The 22,546-nt window shown below is 40.7% G+C and overlaps 1 protein-coding gene across 1 annotated transcript; it reads left to right on the top strand.

Moving 5' to 3' along the window:
* The first annotated feature begins 8,000 nt into the window (after positions 1–8,000).
* On the top strand, positions 8,001–21,859 carry cd5 (CD5 molecule). Its single transcript, XM_076729193.1, has 6 exons — positions 8,001–8,167; positions 15,827–16,240; positions 17,650–17,781; positions 19,782–19,832; positions 21,189–21,254; positions 21,383–21,859. The coding sequence occupies exons 1-6, from the start codon at positions 8,116–8,118 to the stop codon at positions 21,451–21,453; spliced, it is 786 nt and encodes a 261-aa protein (XP_076585308.1). The 5' UTR covers positions 8,001–8,115; the 3' UTR covers positions 21,454–21,859.
* Positions 21,860–22,546: the final 687 nt, after the last annotated feature.

Raw genomic sequence — 22,546 nt, 5'->3', positions numbered from 1 at the left:
CACTGGAAGATAATAGCATTAGTAAACACTGGTAATCTTGGCCAACGATACCACAGAGTAGTGGAAACAATCTGGCAACAAGTCTTCAGCAGTCCACAGTCCTTATATTGTGCTGATTAAGATGAGTTCCAGCTGAGAAGGAACACTGGAGGAAACAGGCTTCAACACGGACACGTGAAATGTAGGATGTATATGCATAGATTCAGGACGTTTCAACCTTACAGTGGTGGGATTAATGACTCTCTCAACCTCAAATGGCCCGATGAAACACGGCGGCAACTTACGTGAGTCCATTTGGAAAGGGAGGTCACGGGAGGAGAGCCATGCCTGCCCTCCTGGCTAGTATTGAGGAGAAGGGGACTGGTACTTGTTAGGCAGACATTGCTTCCTTTAGGAGGAGCGAGTAAGTGCCGCTCTAACCGCTTTCCACACGAGATGAGCCTGTACACAGGGGACCACAGATTTGCAGCCATAAACGAGGAGATATCAGTGGCTGAGCTAGTGAGAGAGTTGTGTGCATACTCTATGCACTCTAGGAAGCTGTTCAGTCCAGGAAGCAGGATTACGAGCCGTAGTGCACCATAGGGTTGGTTAATGGGTGTAACATACTGGCTGGGGGTCGATGAGAGGCCTTACTTGGGGGCACGCAGTGCATGCCGCCACAAACTCCTTCATGTCCCAGGGCATGTTGGGCCACCAAAAAGACTGCTGGAGAAACTTGAGAGTGCGATGGAAAACGGTGATAAGTTAGTTTAGACGAGTGTTCCGACTGAAGAACCTGAGAACGAGCAACATTATGGACAAACATGCGACCAGCAGGACCATTACCAGGATCTGACTCAGTGTCTTGTGCTTCTTTAACCACTTTTTCTATGTCCCACGTAGCTGCAGCGATCAATTCAATTTTATTTGTATAGCGCCAAATCACAGCAAAAGTTGTCTCAGGACACTTTCCATATAGAGCTGGTACAGGCCGAGCTCTTTTATCTAAAGAGACCCAACAATTCCTTCATTAGCAAGCATTTGGCAACAGTGGCGAGGAAAAACTTCCTTTTAACAGGCAGAAACCTCAGGCAGAACCAGAGACCAGAGACAGACAGAAATGCAGTCAGAGAGAGAGAGACAGACACAGAAATGCAATCACAGTAACAATGACAGTGGATGTAATAACAGTAGTAGCAGTTGCAGTGGATGTCAGGCAGGGCCATTGCAGGAGACGTAGCTGTAATCCACAATCCATATCCATGGGAACCAGATTCAGCTACTATCCATGGAGGTCCCTTGACAGGCTAATGCTATAGCAGCGTAACTAGGGGCTGGTCCAGGACAAGCCTGAGCCAGCCCTAACTATAAGCTTTATCAAAAAGGAAAGTTTTAAGCCTACTCTTAAATGAAGAGACAGTTTCTGTGTAGCAACCCACTGGGAAACTTGCAGTGGGTCTGCAGGTTAGCACTTTGACCACCAGAATTGTGGAGAGAAAAAGCAATCACAACATTAAAATAGATTAAAAAGCACAATTTATTTACACTTAAGTTAAGAAAAACAGAGTGATGGCCTAATGGTCTTGAGGGGGAATGTCTATCTTTTACTCGCCGAGTCAGCCGCACACTGGTTGCTTCTATGACTGTAGTTTGTTGTCACACATAGCCCTTACTTGATGGCTGGTTTCAGGCTGTTGCCACAAACTAGGCTGGCATTGATCTTCAGCCTTTACAGAAGTCAAACTCTGCCTTCAGGCTGTGGCATGTGGGGGGGACCTCGGCCTGCAGGTTGGAGAACACACAGAGTTAAAAAGGAAAGGAATTCACATGGTTAATTTTACAAATAAGACAACCAATGTAGTCCCTTTTCCTAGCCACACATACCTGCAGGTTGGAGAACACACAGAGTTAAAAGAAAGTAGTGGTTGCAGCCTGCAGCTTAAATACCCCCAGGGAGTGAAGCACCTAATTCACACCTGTCCTCAATTACCACTACACCATAGCCATTGGCTCACAGCCATGAAGTCCCTCCACCCACACAGCACTGCACTGCACACCCAATCAGTGCCCCTACACACATACACATACAGGTCAGGTAGAATACAGGTACTGATACAAACTACCCTGTTACATCTGTCTCCCGTACAAAGACTGGAAGATGGTTCCACAGGAGAGGAGCTTGATAGCTAAATGCTCTGGCTCCTGTTCTGCTTTTGGAGACTTTAGGAACCATAAGTAGGCCTAGCATTTTGGGACAAAGTGTTCGAGTGGGTAATAAGGTACTATGAGCTCTTTAATATAAGAGGATGCCTTGACCATTTGTGCCTTTTAAAGTAAGGAGGAGGATTTTAATTTCTATTCTAACAGGGAGCCAGTGCAGAGTGGCTAATATCGGAGAAATATGATCTCTCCCTCGTTTTTGTCTGAACACGTGCTGCAGCATTCTGGAGCAACTGGAGAATATTCAGCAGTGAATTTGGGCAGCCTGATACTAAGGAATTGCAATAATCCAACCTGGAAGTTACGAATGCATGGACTAGTTTTTCTGCATTATTTTGAGACAAAAATATGCCTGATTTTTGCAATGTTACATAGGCGAGCTGAAGGAAATTTTCTGCCATCCATGACTTCATGTCTAAAATGCAGTTAAAAAGGGCATCAATTGGCCCTGTGTCATCAGGAGACACGGCAATGTACAGTTGCGTATCATCAGCATAACTATGGAAGCTGATGCCGTGCTTCCTGATGACGTCCCCGAGGGGTAGCATGTAAAGATTAAAAAGAGTTGGAACTAAAATTGACCCCTGGGGAACCCCACACTTGATCTCATGGGTTCCTGAGGAACATGGATCCCAACTTACAAAGAAGTGTTAGTCAGTGAGGTATGAGACGAAGCAGTTAAAAGCAGTACCTGAGAGGCCGACGAGGTGCCTCAGCCTGTCTAATAAAATGCAATGGTCTACTGTATCGAAGGCGGCGGTTAGATCCAGTAGTACAAAGACTGTGAGCTTGTGGTTATCCAAGTTGGACCTGATATTGTTTAAAATCTTTAAAAGGGCTGTCTCGGTACTGTGGTTCATCCTAAAACCAGACTGATGCCTTTCTAAAATGTTATTTTTGTTTAAAAAGTCATTTACTTGGTTAAAAACTAGTTTTTCTAAAATTTTACTTAAAAAAGGTACGTTGGATACAGATCAGTAGTTATTAAGAATGTTGGGGTCTAAATTGCTCTTCTTCAGAAGGGGCTTCACCACCGCCGTTTTAAAGGAGGTGGGGAAGACACCCGTCTGAAGAGAGCAATTCACCATGTATAACAGCTGTTCCTCAAAGAATCTATAGAGTGTTTTAAAAAACGGTGTGGGAATTGGATCTAAAAGGCAGGTTGTAGGGTTTACCTGGGAGAAAACTCGACCAAGTGTCCTTGCATCAACCAGGGCAAAACTCTCCAGTGTTTCCTCAGGTAGAACCTGTGATCCAGATGTGTTGGTAGTTAAAACCTGTTGAGATAAAAGACTGGATCTGATGTTATCAATTTTGTACCTGAAGTGGTCTGCAAAGTCTTCGCACAGGGTATTTGTTATTGTCTTATGAGATCTGTTAAAATTACTGTTTGTTAAAAGATCAATGGTGGAGAAGAGAAATTTGGGATTATTTTTGTGGTCAGAGATTAGTTTTTTGAAGTGAGAGATTCTTGCCTGTTTAATAGTGCTATTGTAAGTTTTGAGGTGTTGACGTAAAACTTCATAGTGGACTGTTAGTTTTGATTTTCTCCATTTCCTTTCAGCACTCCTGCAGTTTCTTTTCAGTTGCTTAATTACCTCATTTCTCAACGGAGGTATAGGTTTTTTCTTAATTGTTTTTGTTAAAAGAGGAGCCACTGAGTCCAGCGTTGACTTCAAATTGCTGTTAAAATTGTCAACGATAAAATCACAGGGTGCTGGTAAAATCTCTGCAGGAGTGCTCTGTAAAATCTGGATAAAATTTGCAGCCACTTCAGGAGTTAGGTAGCGTTTCCTCACTGTTCTCACTGGAGCCTCCCGCTGATTAAAACTGGTGATGTTAAAAAACACACAATAGTGGTCAGACACAGCCAGATCCACAACAGAGGACACACCCACGGACAGGCCATAAGTTATGACCAGGTCCAGGGTGGGTCCCCTGTCGTGGGTTGGCTGCGTAACGTGCTGTTTAAAATTCAGACAGTTTAAGAGGTTTAAAAATTCTCTGGATACTGGGTCTGAGCTGTTGTCTATGTGTAGATCAAAATCACCAGTTATTAAAATCCTGTTGTAGGTGGTGTGAATGATTGATAAGAATTCAGAGAATTCACTGATAAAAGAGGATGAATACTTGGGTGGTCTGTAGACCTTTATGCAAAGAATAGGAGGGCTGCTAAAAACAAAGGCATGGTGCTCAAATGATGTAAAACTGTTATAAGAGACTGCATTTGCAGACATTGTAATTCTTGTGATGGATGCAGTTCCGCCTCCTTTTTTGCCCCCCCCCCCCCCCCAGTAGAGAATAAAAAGTTAAAATTTGGTGGGGAAGCCTCAGTGAGAACAACAGGTGCATCAGTGCCAAGCCATGTCTCTGTAAGGAGAATACCATCTAGCTTTTTGTCTAAAATTAAATCGTTTATAATAAAAGATTTATTTAAAAGAGAGAGCACATTCAGCGCAGCTAATTTGATGTCTGTGCTGAACGTGCGCTTATCATGGTGTTTTAAAGGAATGTTAAGAACAGTGCTGGGTCGAAAAACATTCCTGGGTTTTAACTGTCTGTGTGAAGTGATGGTTCTAATGGAGTGAATGTCCTGAGTTTTTGGTGGCTGAGAGGAGGTTACTGATGTAAAGGTGTGTATGGTGTGGGTGAAACATGTGATGGGCGAGGGTGTGGGTGAGTGTGGGGCTGAGGGCCCGTGTGCGTGAGTCGTACCATTTAGTCAGGGGGTGGCTGAAGTGCAGGACTGGACAGTGAGATCGATGTTGACTGATAAAAGCTGTGAACCCTCCTGGTTGGGGTGGAGATTGTCCCGTTTAAAAAGGCAAGGCCTGTTTAAAAATGCTATAAAATTGTCCACATACGGGATACTTTTAGTCAGGCAGTATCCCTTCAGCCACAGGTGCACCTGGCGAAGCCGGCTGGTGATGACGTCACTGTAGCGTGGTGGGGGAAGTGGGCCGAAGATAATTAGGCGCTTCCCCGTGTCCAACAGGCGATCGATCAGCGACACGAAGTCCTTCTTTAGGACCTCAGACTGCTGGTTTTTCACGTTGTTGATGCCGGCCTCCAGGACCAGTGTGGAGGCCGGGCTGTGCTGCGCACACAGCTGAAGAGCAGCGGATGCAACCTCTGTGATGCGGGCTCCAGGGTGGCAGAAGGTCCGGCCACCGAGCACTGCCATGTGCCTGACCATGGAGGTCCCCAGCACCAAGGGGATGTCCAGGAGGATCTTGTCCCTCTCCTTGAGGTCGGCAGACCGGAGATGCTCTCCCGTAGTTTCGATAGGGTGGGAAGGCAGGACTCACACACCGCCATCATACCTGTAGCCGGTGACGTCTCTCGGTAATCCACAGATTGATAACACGCCGACAAAAACGGGCTGGTAACATCGACAAAGGTCCAGCAGATCCACTGCAGCAAAGATATTTGGTCCAAAACTCGATAATAATCCACGGAAAGATGTTTTCTCAGCCAGCGGTGTGCCTCCATTTGTCCTTACAACTTCCGCAAACAAAACAAACTCGCGCAGACTCAGTAACCCTCCACTGACCAACCATACCTTAACATACCTTAACCAAGAAGCTATAACAATCTCAATTCTCATTAGACTCATTTTGTCATTAATTCAAGAAATTGACATTACATTCACGTCCTCATTCTCCTCAAAACTACTTCTCACTATTGCCAAAGAGTTAAGATACTTGTCGAGGTTTTCATCATCCTTTTGCCTGATGCTGTGGGGTTGGCCGGATGTTGAGAGGCTGCTGTGAAATCCATGGATAGAAAACAAGCGTTGCACCTTCTGGTCCAGATACTCCAACCATGGGCATGTCTAAGGCTGCATTTTTATTGGGATGGCGCAGTCTATGTGCAATTGAAGAAGAGGGGTAGGTTGTAGAGTTTTGTGGTGGAACAGGCACATCAGGATGACCTGCTCCCGAACTTGTGTTATGTTATGGCATGGTGGAGTCTGCTTCTCTCGTTTCTCTTTCGTTTGATGTCGTAGCGTTGTATGGTGCTGGAGCTGAAGAATGAGTTGGTGGGTTGCGGTCGAGGTCTGGATCCAGCTTCAAAGCCGCCAACTGTGAAAACAAAAAAAAATAAGAGATCTGCGAGTCTGGTGTTATTTTTGTGTGCAAATTTTGTTTTTCATTGGTTTCAACTTTTCGCATGAAAAGGGCAGTTGTTTCTGCATTATATTCCTGCTTTGTGCTTCTGCCCCCCCCCCCCCCTTTTTTTTTTACAGAAAGTTTCTTTTTCTTTTGCATTTCTTGCTCTTTTTCCTTCAGTTTTACTTCTATCAGTAATATGTTGGGAATCCAAACTCAGCTGTCCAGACATTTAAATATTTCAAATTTTTATCCCCATACTTCCTTCTCATGACAATCACAATTGGACTCTCCGGAGATCCAATCTCAACAGAGCCTTACTCCCCATTCCAGCTGCGGAGGTCGTGCACGACAACGACAATACAGATGTCTCTGTAAGGACTGCTTTGTCCCTTGCCACAAGCAGTTAAAAGCCCTCAAAGTTTTTACACTTTGACCTCTGAGTCAACCCTGGACTCAACACAATTGTGGATAAAATGAAAATGAAAATATTTAGTCAAATAAAAATCCCAAATTTAAAAACCAGATTAAAATCCCAAAATTTAAAGAAAAAAAATAATTCAAATGTCAATATTTCAATGCTCACAGATGAATTTCACTTACTTACGTTTGTGGAATCCCACAAACGATCCAGGACGGACACAGACAGTCCTCCCTTCTCAGAAGAGGATTTGAGGTTGCAGACTGAAGAAGTCTTTTTTCTTCCAGGATGGCCTGTCACTATCCGTGTCCCATCCCAGACGATCACTCGAGGGATCCCACTTCTGACACCAAATTGTTGTGGAAATTCTCTGCTGCTGGTGAAGAATGAAATAGAGACTTCTGCCGGCCGACAAGGTTTTTATTTTCTTTGCAAAGAAAAGGTCATTCATCACATGAGCGGTAGAATGAAGAAAGACCCCAAGCATGGGGAGAGCTAAACATTTATACCTGAGGAACGCCCCCTACCCAAAGGTGCGTTTTCGCACCTTTTGGTCTGCTGTAGGTATCGGTGCTGGCTCCCTAGGGGGTGGTTCGCATTGGAGACATCCTGCAGGATTTTGTATGTAGATGTTAAGAGGTCTAGACATCAGTATTTAAAACACAAAAGGACCTGATATCCTGGTGAGGAAATGGGAGATAGGGTGTCTCAAGTTGATGAAGTACAAGGAACTGAAATTAGCATTACAATACATACTCATATGCCATGGATATATCCACATATGTGCATGCATACACACTTTTGGAATTAAATTTCATCTTATGATCCTCCTCAATTAATTGTAAACAATTTCTGTAGATTTGCAGGCAGTAGTGTATTTCTGGATTTACACATCAACAAAAACATTTCTAAATCATTCAATTCATTTGTTAACTTGCTAATACACAGTTTTTAAGTCCATCATGCGTGTTGCTTTTCAACCCAGCCCTACTGTCAAAGCATTGATGTACTCATGTAACTTAGCAGAAGGCTTGTGGCTCACAAACATGTTAATAAAAGTGAATTTATACAAGAGTCACACAACTCTTCCTTTACCTCTTCCTCCTTCCTCCATTTTTATAACCATTTCTTATTTTCCCCACCCCTCTCTGCCTCTCTTCACCCAGCTTGCTTTGAAGGGAGGAAATCTGCACTTTTGCACAAGTAGCTGCAGCACCAAGCTGGGGATGAAGTGATTCACTCAAAAGGGGGGGTTGAGGAGTTTTACACCTCTGCACAGTTTCCTTTCTCATCAGTTTTTCTGTTGTTTGGCGGCTTGATCTGATTTTTGTCGTCTGTTCACCCTCTGTCTTCCACCACAGGTTGTTCATTGTTAATGTTATGGATTTCATTACCATTATGACCATCTCAACTCTTTTACTCGTGATTACCGGTAAGTGCACATTATTTTCAGGACATATAGAATATTGAATAAAGTGAAGAATCAGGCAGATCAAAATGTGTCTGTGTCATCTGGTTGTCAGTTTATGCCAAATATCTGATGAATTCTGGGTGCTGACACTAGCCTGAGGGCTGCTAGCTTGAGCTGGCTGTTGTGTGGATTATGGTATGTAGTAAAATGTTTTCTCATGTGTGGCCTCCAAGCTCTACAGACCAATGTCCTGTTTGGTTGTAAAATCACCGGAAGAGTTGGGCTACATTTAAATATACTATGGGCTTGATTCACATGGTGCTCAATTCTGGAAATGTGATTCAACAGAATTTATTGAGGCAAATATGCTGTGCTTTTTGCTTTAAATGTTGTATACACTGGTATATTCTAATAATGGCATCATCAATGGATCATATTTCATCATCTCACCGTTACCTCAAATAACACATTCCTACTGCTGCACTTATGTTTTTGTATTACAGGGCTTCTTTACATCTGAATGCAGGGACCCTTGGTAGTTGTGGAACCTTAACAGCTGCACTGAAGGCATTATTGATTCAATGTGACTTTATGATTACATTATGATTTGTAACAAACAAAAAACAATCATTAATGATACTATACTACACTAAGAGGACTTGAAAATGTTTTTTTCTGTTGGATGATTATATTTTTTAACCAGCTTACAAGACATTAGAACTGATTTTCTATGAAGTATTGAGTCTTGATTTTCACTGTAAATTGAAACCAGACAATGGTTTGTGAGAAAATAAGAGATATCTATACTACAGTGGGACAAATCCAGGCCAGAAAGTTTTATACCTTTGTTACCACTGTCTTTATTGGAATGCTCGTCTCTCTGGCTCACTGTCATACTTACTGGGACACTTGAATAGAACACAGACAGGTAAACTTTTTCTTTGTTATTTATAATTAGATTCATGGACCGTGTTTCTACAGTTCACTTCAAGGCTACTGAAAGAAAAATATCACACATTTTGAATATTATTGAGTCATAAAAATCTCTGCCAGTGCAGGAAAAATAATACATAGTAAATATACAACACTAGCAGACAGAAATATAGTACTAAAAATATAGCAAAAGATAAATATAGGAGATAAATATATAGATATAGATAAATATAGGATAAAATTTTACATACATTAGACAAGTTGATCAAGTTTGTTAAAAATGCATTGAGGTAGAATAGGAGGATAACAATGTGGAAATACACCATGAACACAGTTAGTGAAGGAGCAAGGAGCAGGAGAAGTGGTGTTTGGTTGAGACAAACTATATAGCTGAGCGTTCGCTGTTAGACAAAAGTGAGGTGTTGTAGAGAGGCATTGCTTTGGGGAGGAAATATTTCTTGTATCAGTCCTTGTGACAGTACAGCTGACCCAACCTGTTAGAGACTTTGCTGGAGAGGGTGGTCAAGATTATCCATAACGGACAAGAGAGAATAAGGTAGATTAGGCTAATACATGAGAATGAGGCTAAAGTCTTGAAAACAAGTTGATTGTGTATAATGAAAGAGGTAGCTATATTGATGGAGTTTTTTCAGAATTTGCTGGATTCACAGGTAGTGCAGAGTCCTGGCTGGTGGGTCTTTGCCCTCCAGCTTGGTCACACACTCCAAAAACAACTGTCGATGCTCACAGGCGGGAAGCTGGTGAGGGATCAAGACATTGTCACTTCAGTAGCCATTCCTCTTGTTTTTCTTTTTAATTAACTTTTTTTATTCTGCATTTTCTTGATAAAAAACAATAAAAAAAAGAAGACAATTTAAAATCATCACCTTCTTACAATATTCACCAAAGTCATTTTTTCCAATTTTTCAGAAAACTTTTCCCAGAGGTGGGCAGCGTCATTAGGAGTTGATTTAGGCAACAACAACAACAACAAAAAAAAAAATCATTTTTGTCAAAAAATGACTTAGACAATTATTTTAATAAGGTGACGAAATGTTAATATGAAAATACATTATAATTAGAGTTGAGCTCATTTCAGACGAGTATCCGGTACGGATAAAGCATTTTTGATGAGTACGAGCATGGTACGAGTAAAACTTGTCAATATCCGTGCTCGTGCTGAAGGAAAATCCTCATTGGGTAACTGACTGTCTTCATGCTCTGCTCTGTTCTCACGATTTGTTTCGTAACGTACGTGGTGCATTTGACAAGACAGAGCTGAAAACGGCTCGTGCCGCGTCGGTCACTGCCTCCACTCCGGTCGGGTTTTTTTTTTTTTTTTTTTACGGTCTGCTTGCTCTTAGTTTGGCTGGTGATATAAAGTCAGTTGGAAAACTTTGCTTGTACTGAATGTGGTGCTTTTGAGAAGAACAGAGTGAACAAGGCTGACATATTATTTCCCTGTTTACCATCACTGGCTGTTTTCAAGAATCACCAAGTTCACACATATCATTAAAAAATAAACAGCCTTACAGACCACTTACACACATACACACATATGGCTGAACACACAAAGTGGCCTATATTAATATTTTTATTGTATATCAATTTCACTCATTCATTCATTCATTCATCTTCTGTACCGCCTATCCCTTTCGGGGTTGCGGAGGGGCTGGAGCCTATCCCAGCTGTCAACAGGCGAGAGGCGGGGTACACCCTGAACCGGTCACCAGTCGATTGCAAGGCAACATATAGAGACAAAACAACCATTCACACTCACACTCACACCCAAGGACAATTTAGAGTCACCAATTAACCTAATGAAGCATGTTTTTGGTCTGTGGGAGGTAGCCAGAGTGCCCGGAGAGAACCCATGCATGCACAGGAAGAACATGCAATCTTCACACAGAAAGGCCCTGCCCGACTCGGGGATTGAACCAGCGACCTTCTTGCTGTGAGGCACGCGCACTACCCGCTGCCCCACCGTGCCGCCATTCATCTTGTATACCCGACTATCCTTTTCGAGGCTGCAGCCTATCCCAGCTGTCAACAGGCGAGATATATCAATTTCAGACTTAATGTGCCGATTTAAGCCCCACCCATTTCCGATTTTTGATTTTTTTTTAAACTACCACACCCACTTCCGGTTTAGCCCCTGCCCACTCTGAGTACAGATACAGATACAGATAATTTAGATGATTGAACAGATACAGATACAGATAGTGGTGTACTCAATCATCCCTAATTATAATGAAAGCAAAAATGAAAATTGTTGATTACTATGCCACACTGTCCACTGTATAAATTACAGTAAAATGCTGACATCCACATACAGTACATACAGTTTTTTATAAGGACAAAAGTTTTTTATGAGTACAAAAAAGCCTCATGTAAATCATCCTGCGAGTGTCAATCACCTCCTGATTGTCCAAGGGCTGTGTGAGTAAGTAAAGGAATGTAGTTTATGGCCTAAACACAATAAACCAAATGGTGTGTGCTTGCTGAAATTAAGTGAGGCCTCAACTGTGGCTGAGAGGTTCATGTTTTTCTTTAAGAATCAATCACAGAGAAGTTAGAAACACTTGATCAATGCCGTGCTGAAATAATGGGCATGAAATGATTGGCAGTGTGGCGCCTGATTAATGACCACACTTAAAATCTAAACTGTATAATAAGAGCTGCCTAATGGCCCAGAAACAAAGAGAGCCACAGAGAAACTAAGACAAAGAAACAGCTCACTGATGTCATCAAGCCAAAAACTCTTAAAAAAAGCCAACCTTTGGTTGTTTCTAAAACTTTTCATAGAACTTTTAAAAACCAAAATTGAAAGAACACTGTAGCCACTGTATCTATCCATGCAGATGGTTTCAGTCCTCTGTTTGCAGAGGCTTTGAAAACCATGCCACAGAAATGGGTTAGCTGTGACTGTATTTATTGAAAAACATTATTGGTAGAAAATATTTCCCGGTGAAAACTAGTTTATCTGCACTTACCCATCATAAATGCACATATTTGTAAGGTAAAATCCTTTCTGTTAGATCTATTTTTTTTTTTTTTTCCATTAATTCAGTTCCTCCACTACAGATAACAAATGGTGTGCCTCAAAGATCAGGTTCTGGATCAGTTCTCACTGCATGTCATTAGGACTTATCATTTTCTGTCTTTTCGCTGTAGACAGTCAGTTACAGCTGGCCTCAGTGCGGAGCTCCTTAGTTATGTCAAAGACTGGATGTCAGAATTTCTGCAGCTGAACTCAAGCGGCAGTGACCACCTAAATGATTGTAACATATTGTAAGTAAATCATTACAAGCACCTCACAAGTAGATTTTTTATTTTTTTTTCAAAAGATAAGTTTTAATAATTTCCTAAAATTCAATTTCAATTCAATTCAATTTTATTTGTATAGTGTCAAATCACAACAGAAGGACATTTTCCATATAGAACTGGTACAGGCCAAGCTCTTTTATCTACAGAGACCCAACAATTCCCTCATGAGCAAGCACTTCGCGACAGTGGCGAGGAAAAAATTCCTTTTAACAGGCAGAAACCTCAGGCAGAACCAGGCTCTGGGTGGGTGGCCATCTGCCTCGACCGGTTGGGTGAGAGAAAGAGAGTAAAAGAGAGAGAGTGAGACAGAGAGAGAGACAGACAGAAATGTAATCACAGTAACAGTGACAGTGGATGTAATCAGGGTTCTAAATTAACTTTTTTGATCACCAGCCAATGTGGCTGGTGATCTTCTAAAGTTACCAGCCAATCAGAATTTCCACTAGCCAAATTTTTTCCCGGTGAAAATAAGAGATTATGAGTGCCACTGAATACATTTGATCATTTTATTTACATTGTTGGCATGAAAAATGCACAGAAAGTACAACACATGAAACAAAATATACACAGAAAGTGCAAACATTTAATTTATACAAACAAAAAATGCTGTCAGATTTATTATTTTATAAAAGACATTTTTCCAGTAAGTATTTAGTATCATGACATTCCTAATAAAATGTATTTTTCCTTTCAACTTAAAGTGTTTCTACTTTCCTTCTTTAATAAGAAATATATATAAGTGACAGCCTGACTTAAACACTTGCAAAAAATTGCATTGGTAATAAATTGAATTATGTATGTACAACTAGAAAACACAAATAGTGCAGCAGTCAGTACTGCAGACTCCTTAGGCTCTCCTGATGACTTCGGGCACTCTCATGGTCCTTTACTGTCTCGACTTTAAAATTATTAGTCCCCACCACAAAATTATTCGTCTTGTTTTTTTCTTTCGTGTACAGGCGGCAATCCTTAAAAAACATGACGGCATTTTCGTGATCAAACACAAGCCATTCACGACCTGTCAGCCATTTAGCGTTAAACTTTCTTTTCTTCGTTTCGCACGCTTTGTCGACATTCTCATCCCCTGCCTCCTTCCTCTTCTCGCCCCCCAGACGTCTGTCCCAACCACCGCAGCATTTAGTTTAACTTTACTTTTTACTTTTAGCTAGCTCAGTCTCCTTTTTTACAGTTTATACGCCGCCGTTCATTCTTCTTCTTCTTCTTTGTGTTTGCGTTTCTGTGGTTTCTCGCGCCGGTTGCACTACAGACTGTAGTGTGCATTACGACAGTGTTCATGGGAAATGTAGGACGGACTGTCAGAGGGACAAATGACCAAGAACTGTAGAGCGGCTCTGACTGACATGATTGCCTAATGCATTACCGGCCAAATTGGCTAGTAAGTTTTTATTTACACCCGCCAATATGAATTTTAACCCGCATTTGGCGGGTTGGCGGGTGTTAATTTAGAACCCTGGATGTAATAATAGTACTAGCAGTTGCAGTGGATGTCAGACAGGGCCATGGTAGGAGATGTTGCTGTAATCCACAATCCAGATTCAGCCACTATCCATGGGAACCTGCGAGATGACAAAGCACAGAGACTCCAGGGAAGAAGTTAAGTTAGTAACGCGCCACGATAGGACATGAAAACGTGCAGATGGAGAGGGAGAAAAAGACAGAGGAGCTTGGTGTATCTTTGGAGGTCCCCCGACAGTCTAATGCTATAGCAGCATAACTAGGGGCTGGTCCAGCGCAAGCCTGAGCCAGGCCTAACCATATGATTTATCAAAAAGGAAAGTTTTAAGCCTACTCTTAAATGAAGAGACAGTGTCTGCCTCTCGGACAAAGACTGGAAGATGGTTCCACAGGAGAGGAGCTTGATAGCTAAATGCTCTGGCTCCTGTTCTGCTTTTGGAGACTTTAGGAACCATAATTACCGTTACATAGGTGAAAAAAGGCAGTCCTTCAAATTCGTTTTACATGGGAGTTACAGTGATGTATGAGTGTTACAGTGGTGCTGGAGGCCAGCACAATGCCATCCATAACTACTCTGTCATCAGAAAGTGAGTTTCTAAGATGTTTAGGGTCTAGTACTATAACTTCAGTTTTGTCCAAGTTTAGCATCAGAAAATTGCAGGTCATCCAGGTCTTTAAATCCTGAAGACACGCTTGCAGTCTAGTTAACTAATTGGTTTCTTCTGGCTTCATTGATAAATATAGCTGGGTATCATCTGCATAGCAATGAAAATTTATTGAGTGCTTCCTGATAATATTCCCTAAAGGAAGTATAAGGTGAATAGAATTGGTCCAAGCACAGAACCCTGCGGAACTCCGTAGCTGACTTTAGCAAGCACAAAGGAGCCTTCATTAACATGTGCAAGCTGAGAGTGATCTGAAAAGTAGGATTTAAACATGCTAGTGCACTTCCCTTAATGCCAATGAAGTGTTCCAGTCTGCAATAGGATACCATGGTCAATGTTGTCAAATGCAGCACTAAGATCTAGTAAGACTAGTACAAATAGTAAAAGATCTGACCACTGTAATTTTTTAGCAAACAAACAGGAGGAAATAATGAATTTGTTGGGGACTGTATTTACTGTAATTCATCCACCACAAAAATTTTGTGGTGGGTGAATTCACATTTTATGCTTGAGAGAGTATTTGTATTTGAGTATTTGTTTAGGACGGTGTATGTGGTACCGAGTCAAAAGAAACTACAGTATGTGTGTTGATGGTAATGGAGAAACTTGTCGCCCAGTGCAACAGTGTGGCTCACTGATATGTTTTCAATAGTTTTTGGGCAACAATAGACCTCTATGGCACAGAGGCAAAAGATATGTCAGGCTTTGAAATACACAAAATGCTGTCAAGATAAAATACTCCTTTATTAATCCCAGCTTTAGCTCTCTCCCCAGCTTTGTGCTCAACTATCCCACACCACAAAGGACTTTAGAAGCCTTGAGAAGCCTTGACCTGATGCCATCCAGACTCACAGTCTTACTCACCTCAGTCCTCTTTCCTCACCTGGTTTGTAGTAATATTGACCGATTGGAGCATGTGCTGTGTGGGAAGGTCAGATGACTGATCAAATCTTTTGAAGAAAAACTTCAAATTGTTTACCCACTATAAACTCAAAAAATGTTTTACTTCCATCTTATACCACAAAGAACCCAATCCTCTTTTTGTCTTTTATGAGAATTATCAATAAATATATAAAGATCATTTTTCCTTCAAATGGAAAGGAGGAAGGGAAAGTATTTCTGCATAAACTCCCAACATTCTGGGGGTGTATGCAGCCTCTGAATGGAGAAACACAGAATAAAAAAGTCCAGAATGACTCAACATTGCTTCACAAAAACTCAGCACAGTGAGCACTGTTGATCTCTGTGTTCTCCATACTAACTGGTGTCTCTCTACCAGGATCAGACCAAACAACACGTGGGCCAGACGTCAGAGAGACTTCCTTCCCCACAAAGACCTACAATACCAGCAAAGACTGTTCGTGCCCAGGTGCTGCTTCAGCAGCCACTGTTGCCCCCACCGTCAGTCCTAGCAGTTCTACACCTGCTCTGGGCTTCCTCACAATCAGATGGACAAGTGAATGTGAAGGAGACATTATCCTGATTCCCTACCATCCCTCCAGCTCCTCTTCACCTGTGTGTCACAACAGTGAGACACATGTCCAAACTCTTTTCAGTAATGTATGTCAGAACAAGAAAGGTTGTAAAGGCACACCACAGTGGGACAAAGGCAAGCAAAAGCTAAGTGGTTATTGCTTCAAAGAGAATGGGGCAAAGGAAACAAGCTGTAAGACACTGCAGATCCAATGCACAGGTTGGTCTAGTGTCTGTGTGCTGTTCTTTGTCTGTTGATGTGTGTGTGAGAACACTTGTTTGACATTTTATACTCAGCAAACTTTTCAGAGACTAACATGATTATATAACCACAGGACATATTTTATCAACAGACACCCCGATTTTTTCCTAGTGTGCAACACCACTATAAATTCACATACAATGTTCCCATATCTCGTAATTATGATAAAAGATTTTCTCATTTTCTAATTATGAAACACAAGGTACTGACAGCATGGTTATCTCAATGTCATATGCACAGAGCACATCTTATTGACTTATTGTCGGTCCAGTTCAACTCCTCTAAATATCACTCTTTAGAATGGTTCTTGCTATTTCAGTGTTCGTCAACACCTGGCAGTTAACTTGTAACCAAGCCATTTGAATAGCAACCCATTCCAACCAGCAGCAGTAAAACTGATAACTAAGAGTAGCTGATAGTGTATGGTCTGAAGAGTTGTTGCATGTAGATCCCTCTGAAAAAACTGGAGGACAGATATCTGCATTTTCAATGGCTAATGGTATGTTTACAGCACATTACCAACAATGAAACACTGTCTGCATTTGTTTCTGTGTGCCCCTTCAAAACTGGCCAACCACCACATCAGCTCTTGCAGTTACAATGATCAGATGACAATTATGAACTAAAAATTATAATTACAAAAGATCTCTATCTCTAAAATCTCTAAATGTCTCCAATCTTTATCATTGGGAACATGCCTCATGCAACATGCTTCTGTGGCTTTTTAAATTTACCTGCTGCTTTTCTAATTTCTTCTTTTTCATCTGAAAATACAACTCAGGACTGATCTATTGTTAAGCTAGTGTTGTCAAACTGAGAGACAACTGGTGGCAAAAGCTTTAACACAAATTGAAACTAATTTAATTGATAGTCTCTCAAGGTCAACACACCACTCAATGAGCATTTGCTTTTTTGTTTTTTTGGGGATGGGCAGACATTGTTTCATGTCCAGCTAACTGAACAGAAGCAGGATCATTATTTCTCATTTTCTGATTTAAAATCTTGAAAAACATGGTTCTTTTCGAGATTTCTGAGATGCAGTCCCGTCACCGTCTAAACATTCGTAATCTTGGTCTAATTCATATTCGTCAGAATCCATGGATTTTCAATGGAAATTTTCCTCATTTGAACATGAAAACTAACTTGGCTATTTTCTAATATTTACACGACGTTAAAGACTGAGGGTTGGAAGAAATTAGCATATCCTGTATACTACATTGGAACTGTCCTTTAAGTTTTGGTAATGTGGAAAAGATTCCCTATCAGTTACCAGAAAACAATGACCTATCATAATGTTTTGATGAAGTTGGCTTTTCTCGTCTCTGAGGGGTGTGTGTTGGTGCATGTGTGTGTATTTGTGTGTCCAGTTGAGGCCCTTGCAGATGTACAGGGGCAGCTGAAGGCCTACAAAGTGGTGACAGCATTGCTTTGCTGTGTGCTGTTGGTCCTGCTATTGATGTGCTTCACCAGACCCACCATCAAAGTCCTGCAGAAGAGACGTAAGTACACACACACAAAGTCACACACCCACATTGCGCATATGTGCACATGCACGCCTGTTTTCATCATCAGTATTTACTGACCTGAAAACTCTGATATTTTAGATTAAGGCTCATCAGATTACAGATTATGTCTAAGACAGACTGATGTCTTAAATCCAAAGGATTCTGACAGACTGACACAATAGAACAGAATAGAATAACGAAAATGGTAGAATACAATAGAATAGAATAGAACACAATTCATTCTCAGGTTTCATATTTTCGTAGTACATCTATGTTAATTTACAGAGTTGACTGGACATTTCTAGTTCTATGCCACATATAGAGAACTACAAATACAAATGTTTTTTCTTTCTGCTTAAAGCTATGTAAACTGAAAAATCCCTGTTTTCTATGTAAATACACATTTATGATGAAATAAGGAGCAATCAAAACCAAATAAATAAAGAAATAAATCTTAAGGTATTATTTACTCAAGATTTTAACACTTTAACACTGCCACCTCAACATAGCACTGTGTTCGGTGGCAGCCTGTTGCAGTAGCTCTGTCGTTTTCTTTCATCTTTTGTTCATTTAATGTGTTTTTCTTTGTTTCTTTTCATTTCTATTTTCTTACTGCGTTTTTGGAAACTGTGTCACAATGTTCGTGCGCAATTTTACTCTTTGTAATGGAAGGCCATACAGAGGGGAGTGGGGGTATTGTCTACACACGCGAGCAGCTTATCACGCTGTGTAAACCCACGCTGCTGGCCAGAGAGAGGATTGTAGTTCCGGACGAGCTGAAAAGACTAACCCCCCTTCACTAGCACTAGCAGAGCAGACTATTTCCTGAGGAGGCTCAGATCATTCAACGTATGCAGCAAGATGTTGGAGATCTTTTACCAGTCTGTTGTTGCCAGTGCATTCTTCTTTGCTGCAGTGTGCTGGGGGAGCAGCATCGGAGCCGGCGACACCAACAGACTGAACAAACTGATTAGGAAGGCCGACTCCATTATTGGCTGCAAACTAGACACTGTTGAGGAGGTGGTGGAGAGGAGGACACTGGACAGACTGTTATCCATCATGGATAACCCTGAACATCCTCTTCACCACCTTATGGACAGACAGCGGAGCTCCTGCTCCAGCTCCGCTGTCACAAGGACCGCTTCAGGAAATCATTCCTTCACACTTTACAATAGAAACTTATACAGTTAATCCACCAACCTCACAACTGCAATACTTTACATTTTTATCTGCACTACTGCAAATTGCACAGCCTTTATTTATATGTATAGTATATTTACATTTATATTTAGTTTTATCTTGTATTCACTGCTGCTTTTTCTGTGTATATTTTTTGTCACTTTTTTGTTTACTTTTTTTTTTTTTTTTAAATTCTTGTATATATTCTATGGTCGTCTGTACGTTTTTTGTTCATTGCTACTGCAACAAAACAATTTCCCAGATTGGGATCAATAAAGAAACGGTCTAAAGTCAAACCAGTGAGAAGAGCACAGAGAAAAAACAAAAACTGAGATCTGAAATTTGACAGAAAATGTTGTGTATATATGGACACCCATTACTCAAGTAAGTAGATGACTTAGAAAATAGATTTTCAGGGCAATCACACAAATCTGAAAAGTATTTTTGCACTTACCTCTACTGATATAAAGCCACAAAGATAACTTTGCTTTTATATGTCCAGCCCAGATAGACAAGAGGTAGGGTGACCTGTGATCGCAACAGCCCCATTTCAAGTCCATCTGGGGACCTTTGTTACATTTAATCTCCTTTCCCATCATTTCCCCAATTTCTTGTCTGTTTTTACTGTCTACTCTATAATGAACACACAGAAAAGGCCTTACCATATTTCACAAAAACAGAGCACCCCAGAGTTTATTGCTAATGACTACAACTTTCACAATAAGATAAATTAATCAGGCTGATGGTTCTATGAATTATCTTTGTAGTATTTACATGCATAGTCAGGGTTTTGATTGCTATGTTTTTGGTTTCAGTATCAGACAGGAGGCAAAATCGCTGGATTGGACCTACACAGAGTCACAGTGGTGAGTCACATTATCTCTCTCTCTCTCACACACACACACACACACACACACACACACACACATGCACACAGAATCTCACAGTGTAGCATTTGGGACACAGACATTTTGTGGGATAGTTTACATTGGGTTACTGAAAGGCAGAATATTTGGTACATGTAACAGCATATATATATATGCACACATACAGTCTTCAAGAATAAATGTGGTTATTTTGAACTTTTTCTTACTATATTTTGACATATCTTCTTCCTCATAGAGGAGGTATAGACCTGCGCTGTTGTCCAAAAACTATTAAAAACACATCGCTGAGCCACAATGTTGCACTGGGTTAAATATTCCTTAATTACCATGAACACACACACTGTGATACTTTGACTCAATCCCAGATACATTCCACCATCCACTTGAAAAATAGTCTTCCTGCAGTGATCAGCTGTTTTAGACCGCTTTAAAATGACCGAACAGATCGCTAATAAAGCAGGTTTTTACCACCCATATTTATGTTTACTTTTAAGCACCGGTCTCGAGTGGCCATAGTAATTACAAGCGTGAAGGAGGAAGTCATGTGGCATATAAAGCAACAAAGTCCGCATTTGGAGGAAGGTGGGGTGGAAGAATGGGTCAAATACACAGGACTTTCATGGAGATAGCTGTTTCTGTCCCATGTGAAACCAAAAGTCATTGCTGACCTATAACTTAAGTTACATCGAGTACAGTAACATACTTCAACCCATGATCTTTCCTTAACCTAACCCAGTAGTTTTGTTGCCGAAACCTTACCAAGTAGTTTTGGGTGCCTAAATCTAAGCAAACTGCAAGCATTTCTGTGACAGTAATATAGTTATTTTAACCAAAACCATGATCTTTCCCCAAAACTAACCAAGTACTTTTGGTGCCTAAAACTAAGCAAACTGCGTTTCATGAAATAAATGATATGAGGATGAAGGTCCCAAACAACAAAGGTCCAGTTGTCCATTCTGGGTTACTATAGAAACATGGTGGTTTCTGTGAAACAGGACCTGCTCTCTGTTGATATGAAGGGTTCATTCTAAGATTATGAAAACACACTTCTTATTTTTAGGCAATTATAACCCTAATGAAAACATTTCTACCAACAGATTCCCTTAAAGCCCACACACCTTGAAAAAATGAAAAAATGTATTTGAGGGGTGTTTTCAAAGATTTCCGTCTTCAGTAGGAGCCAATGGGCTTGCAGCTGAGACCAGACAGATACACAACGCATTGGTTATTTGAGTCTGCACATTAGATTTGTTGATAATAAGAAGATAAGATAACAAGAATGACACCATTGTCCCATTAATGTTTGTTTCTCATCTGTTTATGTCTCCGTCTCAGTGTCTTACCATCGAGGGAAAACTGCAGTTAAAAACAATGACGGAGAGAAGAGACTGTCTTACCCTGGTAACACACACGCATACACATGCAGAATGCTAAACCAAACTTGCAGTCATATAGTTAGCCCACTGCTCCTCTAGCTGTGACTCTATTGGTTTAAATATGGCTGCTCTTTCTGTGTGTTGTCAAATCAGCTCTGGAGCGACTGGCAGTCAGTGACAGCAGAGAGCCTTCATCCAACAGGAACAGTGACTACAACTTCTGATGCGCCTCTTCATCCTCCATCACCATCATCATCATCATCATCATCATCATCTATACGTGGGCTGAACATACATATACATTTTCATATGCGACTATGTCTGGATTCCATCTTTGTGCAGGAACACCCCCCCTTGGTTGTCAAGGAATTACTTTGCATTTGCATGGATGAATAATCATGTTATAAACCACTAGTCAGTATTTACAAACATCAAAGTGTTGTATTGTATCTAAAACCAATTTAAGCAACATTTTCACAAATGAAACTCGAAAATGACACCAGAACGAGTTATATAAAAACCTGACTACAGTTATGTTAAGATATGATATTTTAATGGAACCTTACAATACTTTGGGAAACTCACTTTTTAGCCATCGTTGTATAATGTACCCTTCATTCTGCTGTTAGTTGTTACCAGTTAGTCATACTTCCATTATTATTAGATTCATAGTGTTGTTATTATGTACATATACTATCTATTACTATGTATATTACAGACATAAATATATCATATATGTATATACTATGCTACACACACACACACACACACACACACACACACACACACATATTTTATATATATATATATATCATATGCTATTTCATTATTAGCTAAATGTCTATTATTACAGCTGTCATTGTTACTGTCTTTGCGTTTCTGTTCAGTCCAGGTGGCTCTTGGGTGGGTGACTACCTTGTTTCCTAACAAGCACCAGTATGTCAATCAGATAGTTTTGGAGTTGTTAGAAGGTGTGTTTTTCACTTTAAGCTAAGCTGTCAGTTTCTCGCTTCATCTGGTCTTTGCTGCTTAGTGAGCCATATTCAGTATTTATCTCTGTAAGGAACATATAACAACGAAAGTGAGAAACTGGTAACAGTGAGAGTAGTTTACAAAATGTTGTAATGTTCCTGTAATTAAACATTAAAAACATCCTTATATGGACTATTGATTAAAAAACATTAATTCAGTGACATTGCAACATAATAAAGTGTATTTCTTTTGTTGACAGTTTGTAATTTTTGATCTTAATATTGTGAAGTTATTTTCAGCAAAAATGATCGAAGTTGTGTCTGACCTGATTTGTTGTCTTCGAAG

This window comes from Chaetodon auriga, chromosome 4 (genome assembly GCF_051107435.1).
Source record: "Chaetodon auriga isolate fChaAug3 chromosome 4, fChaAug3.hap1, whole genome shotgun sequence".
In the NCBI taxonomy this organism is placed as follows: domain Eukaryota; kingdom Metazoa; phylum Chordata; class Actinopteri; order Chaetodontiformes; family Chaetodontidae; genus Chaetodon; species Chaetodon auriga.
This window is presented reverse-complemented; position numbering and strand designations above follow the sequence as displayed.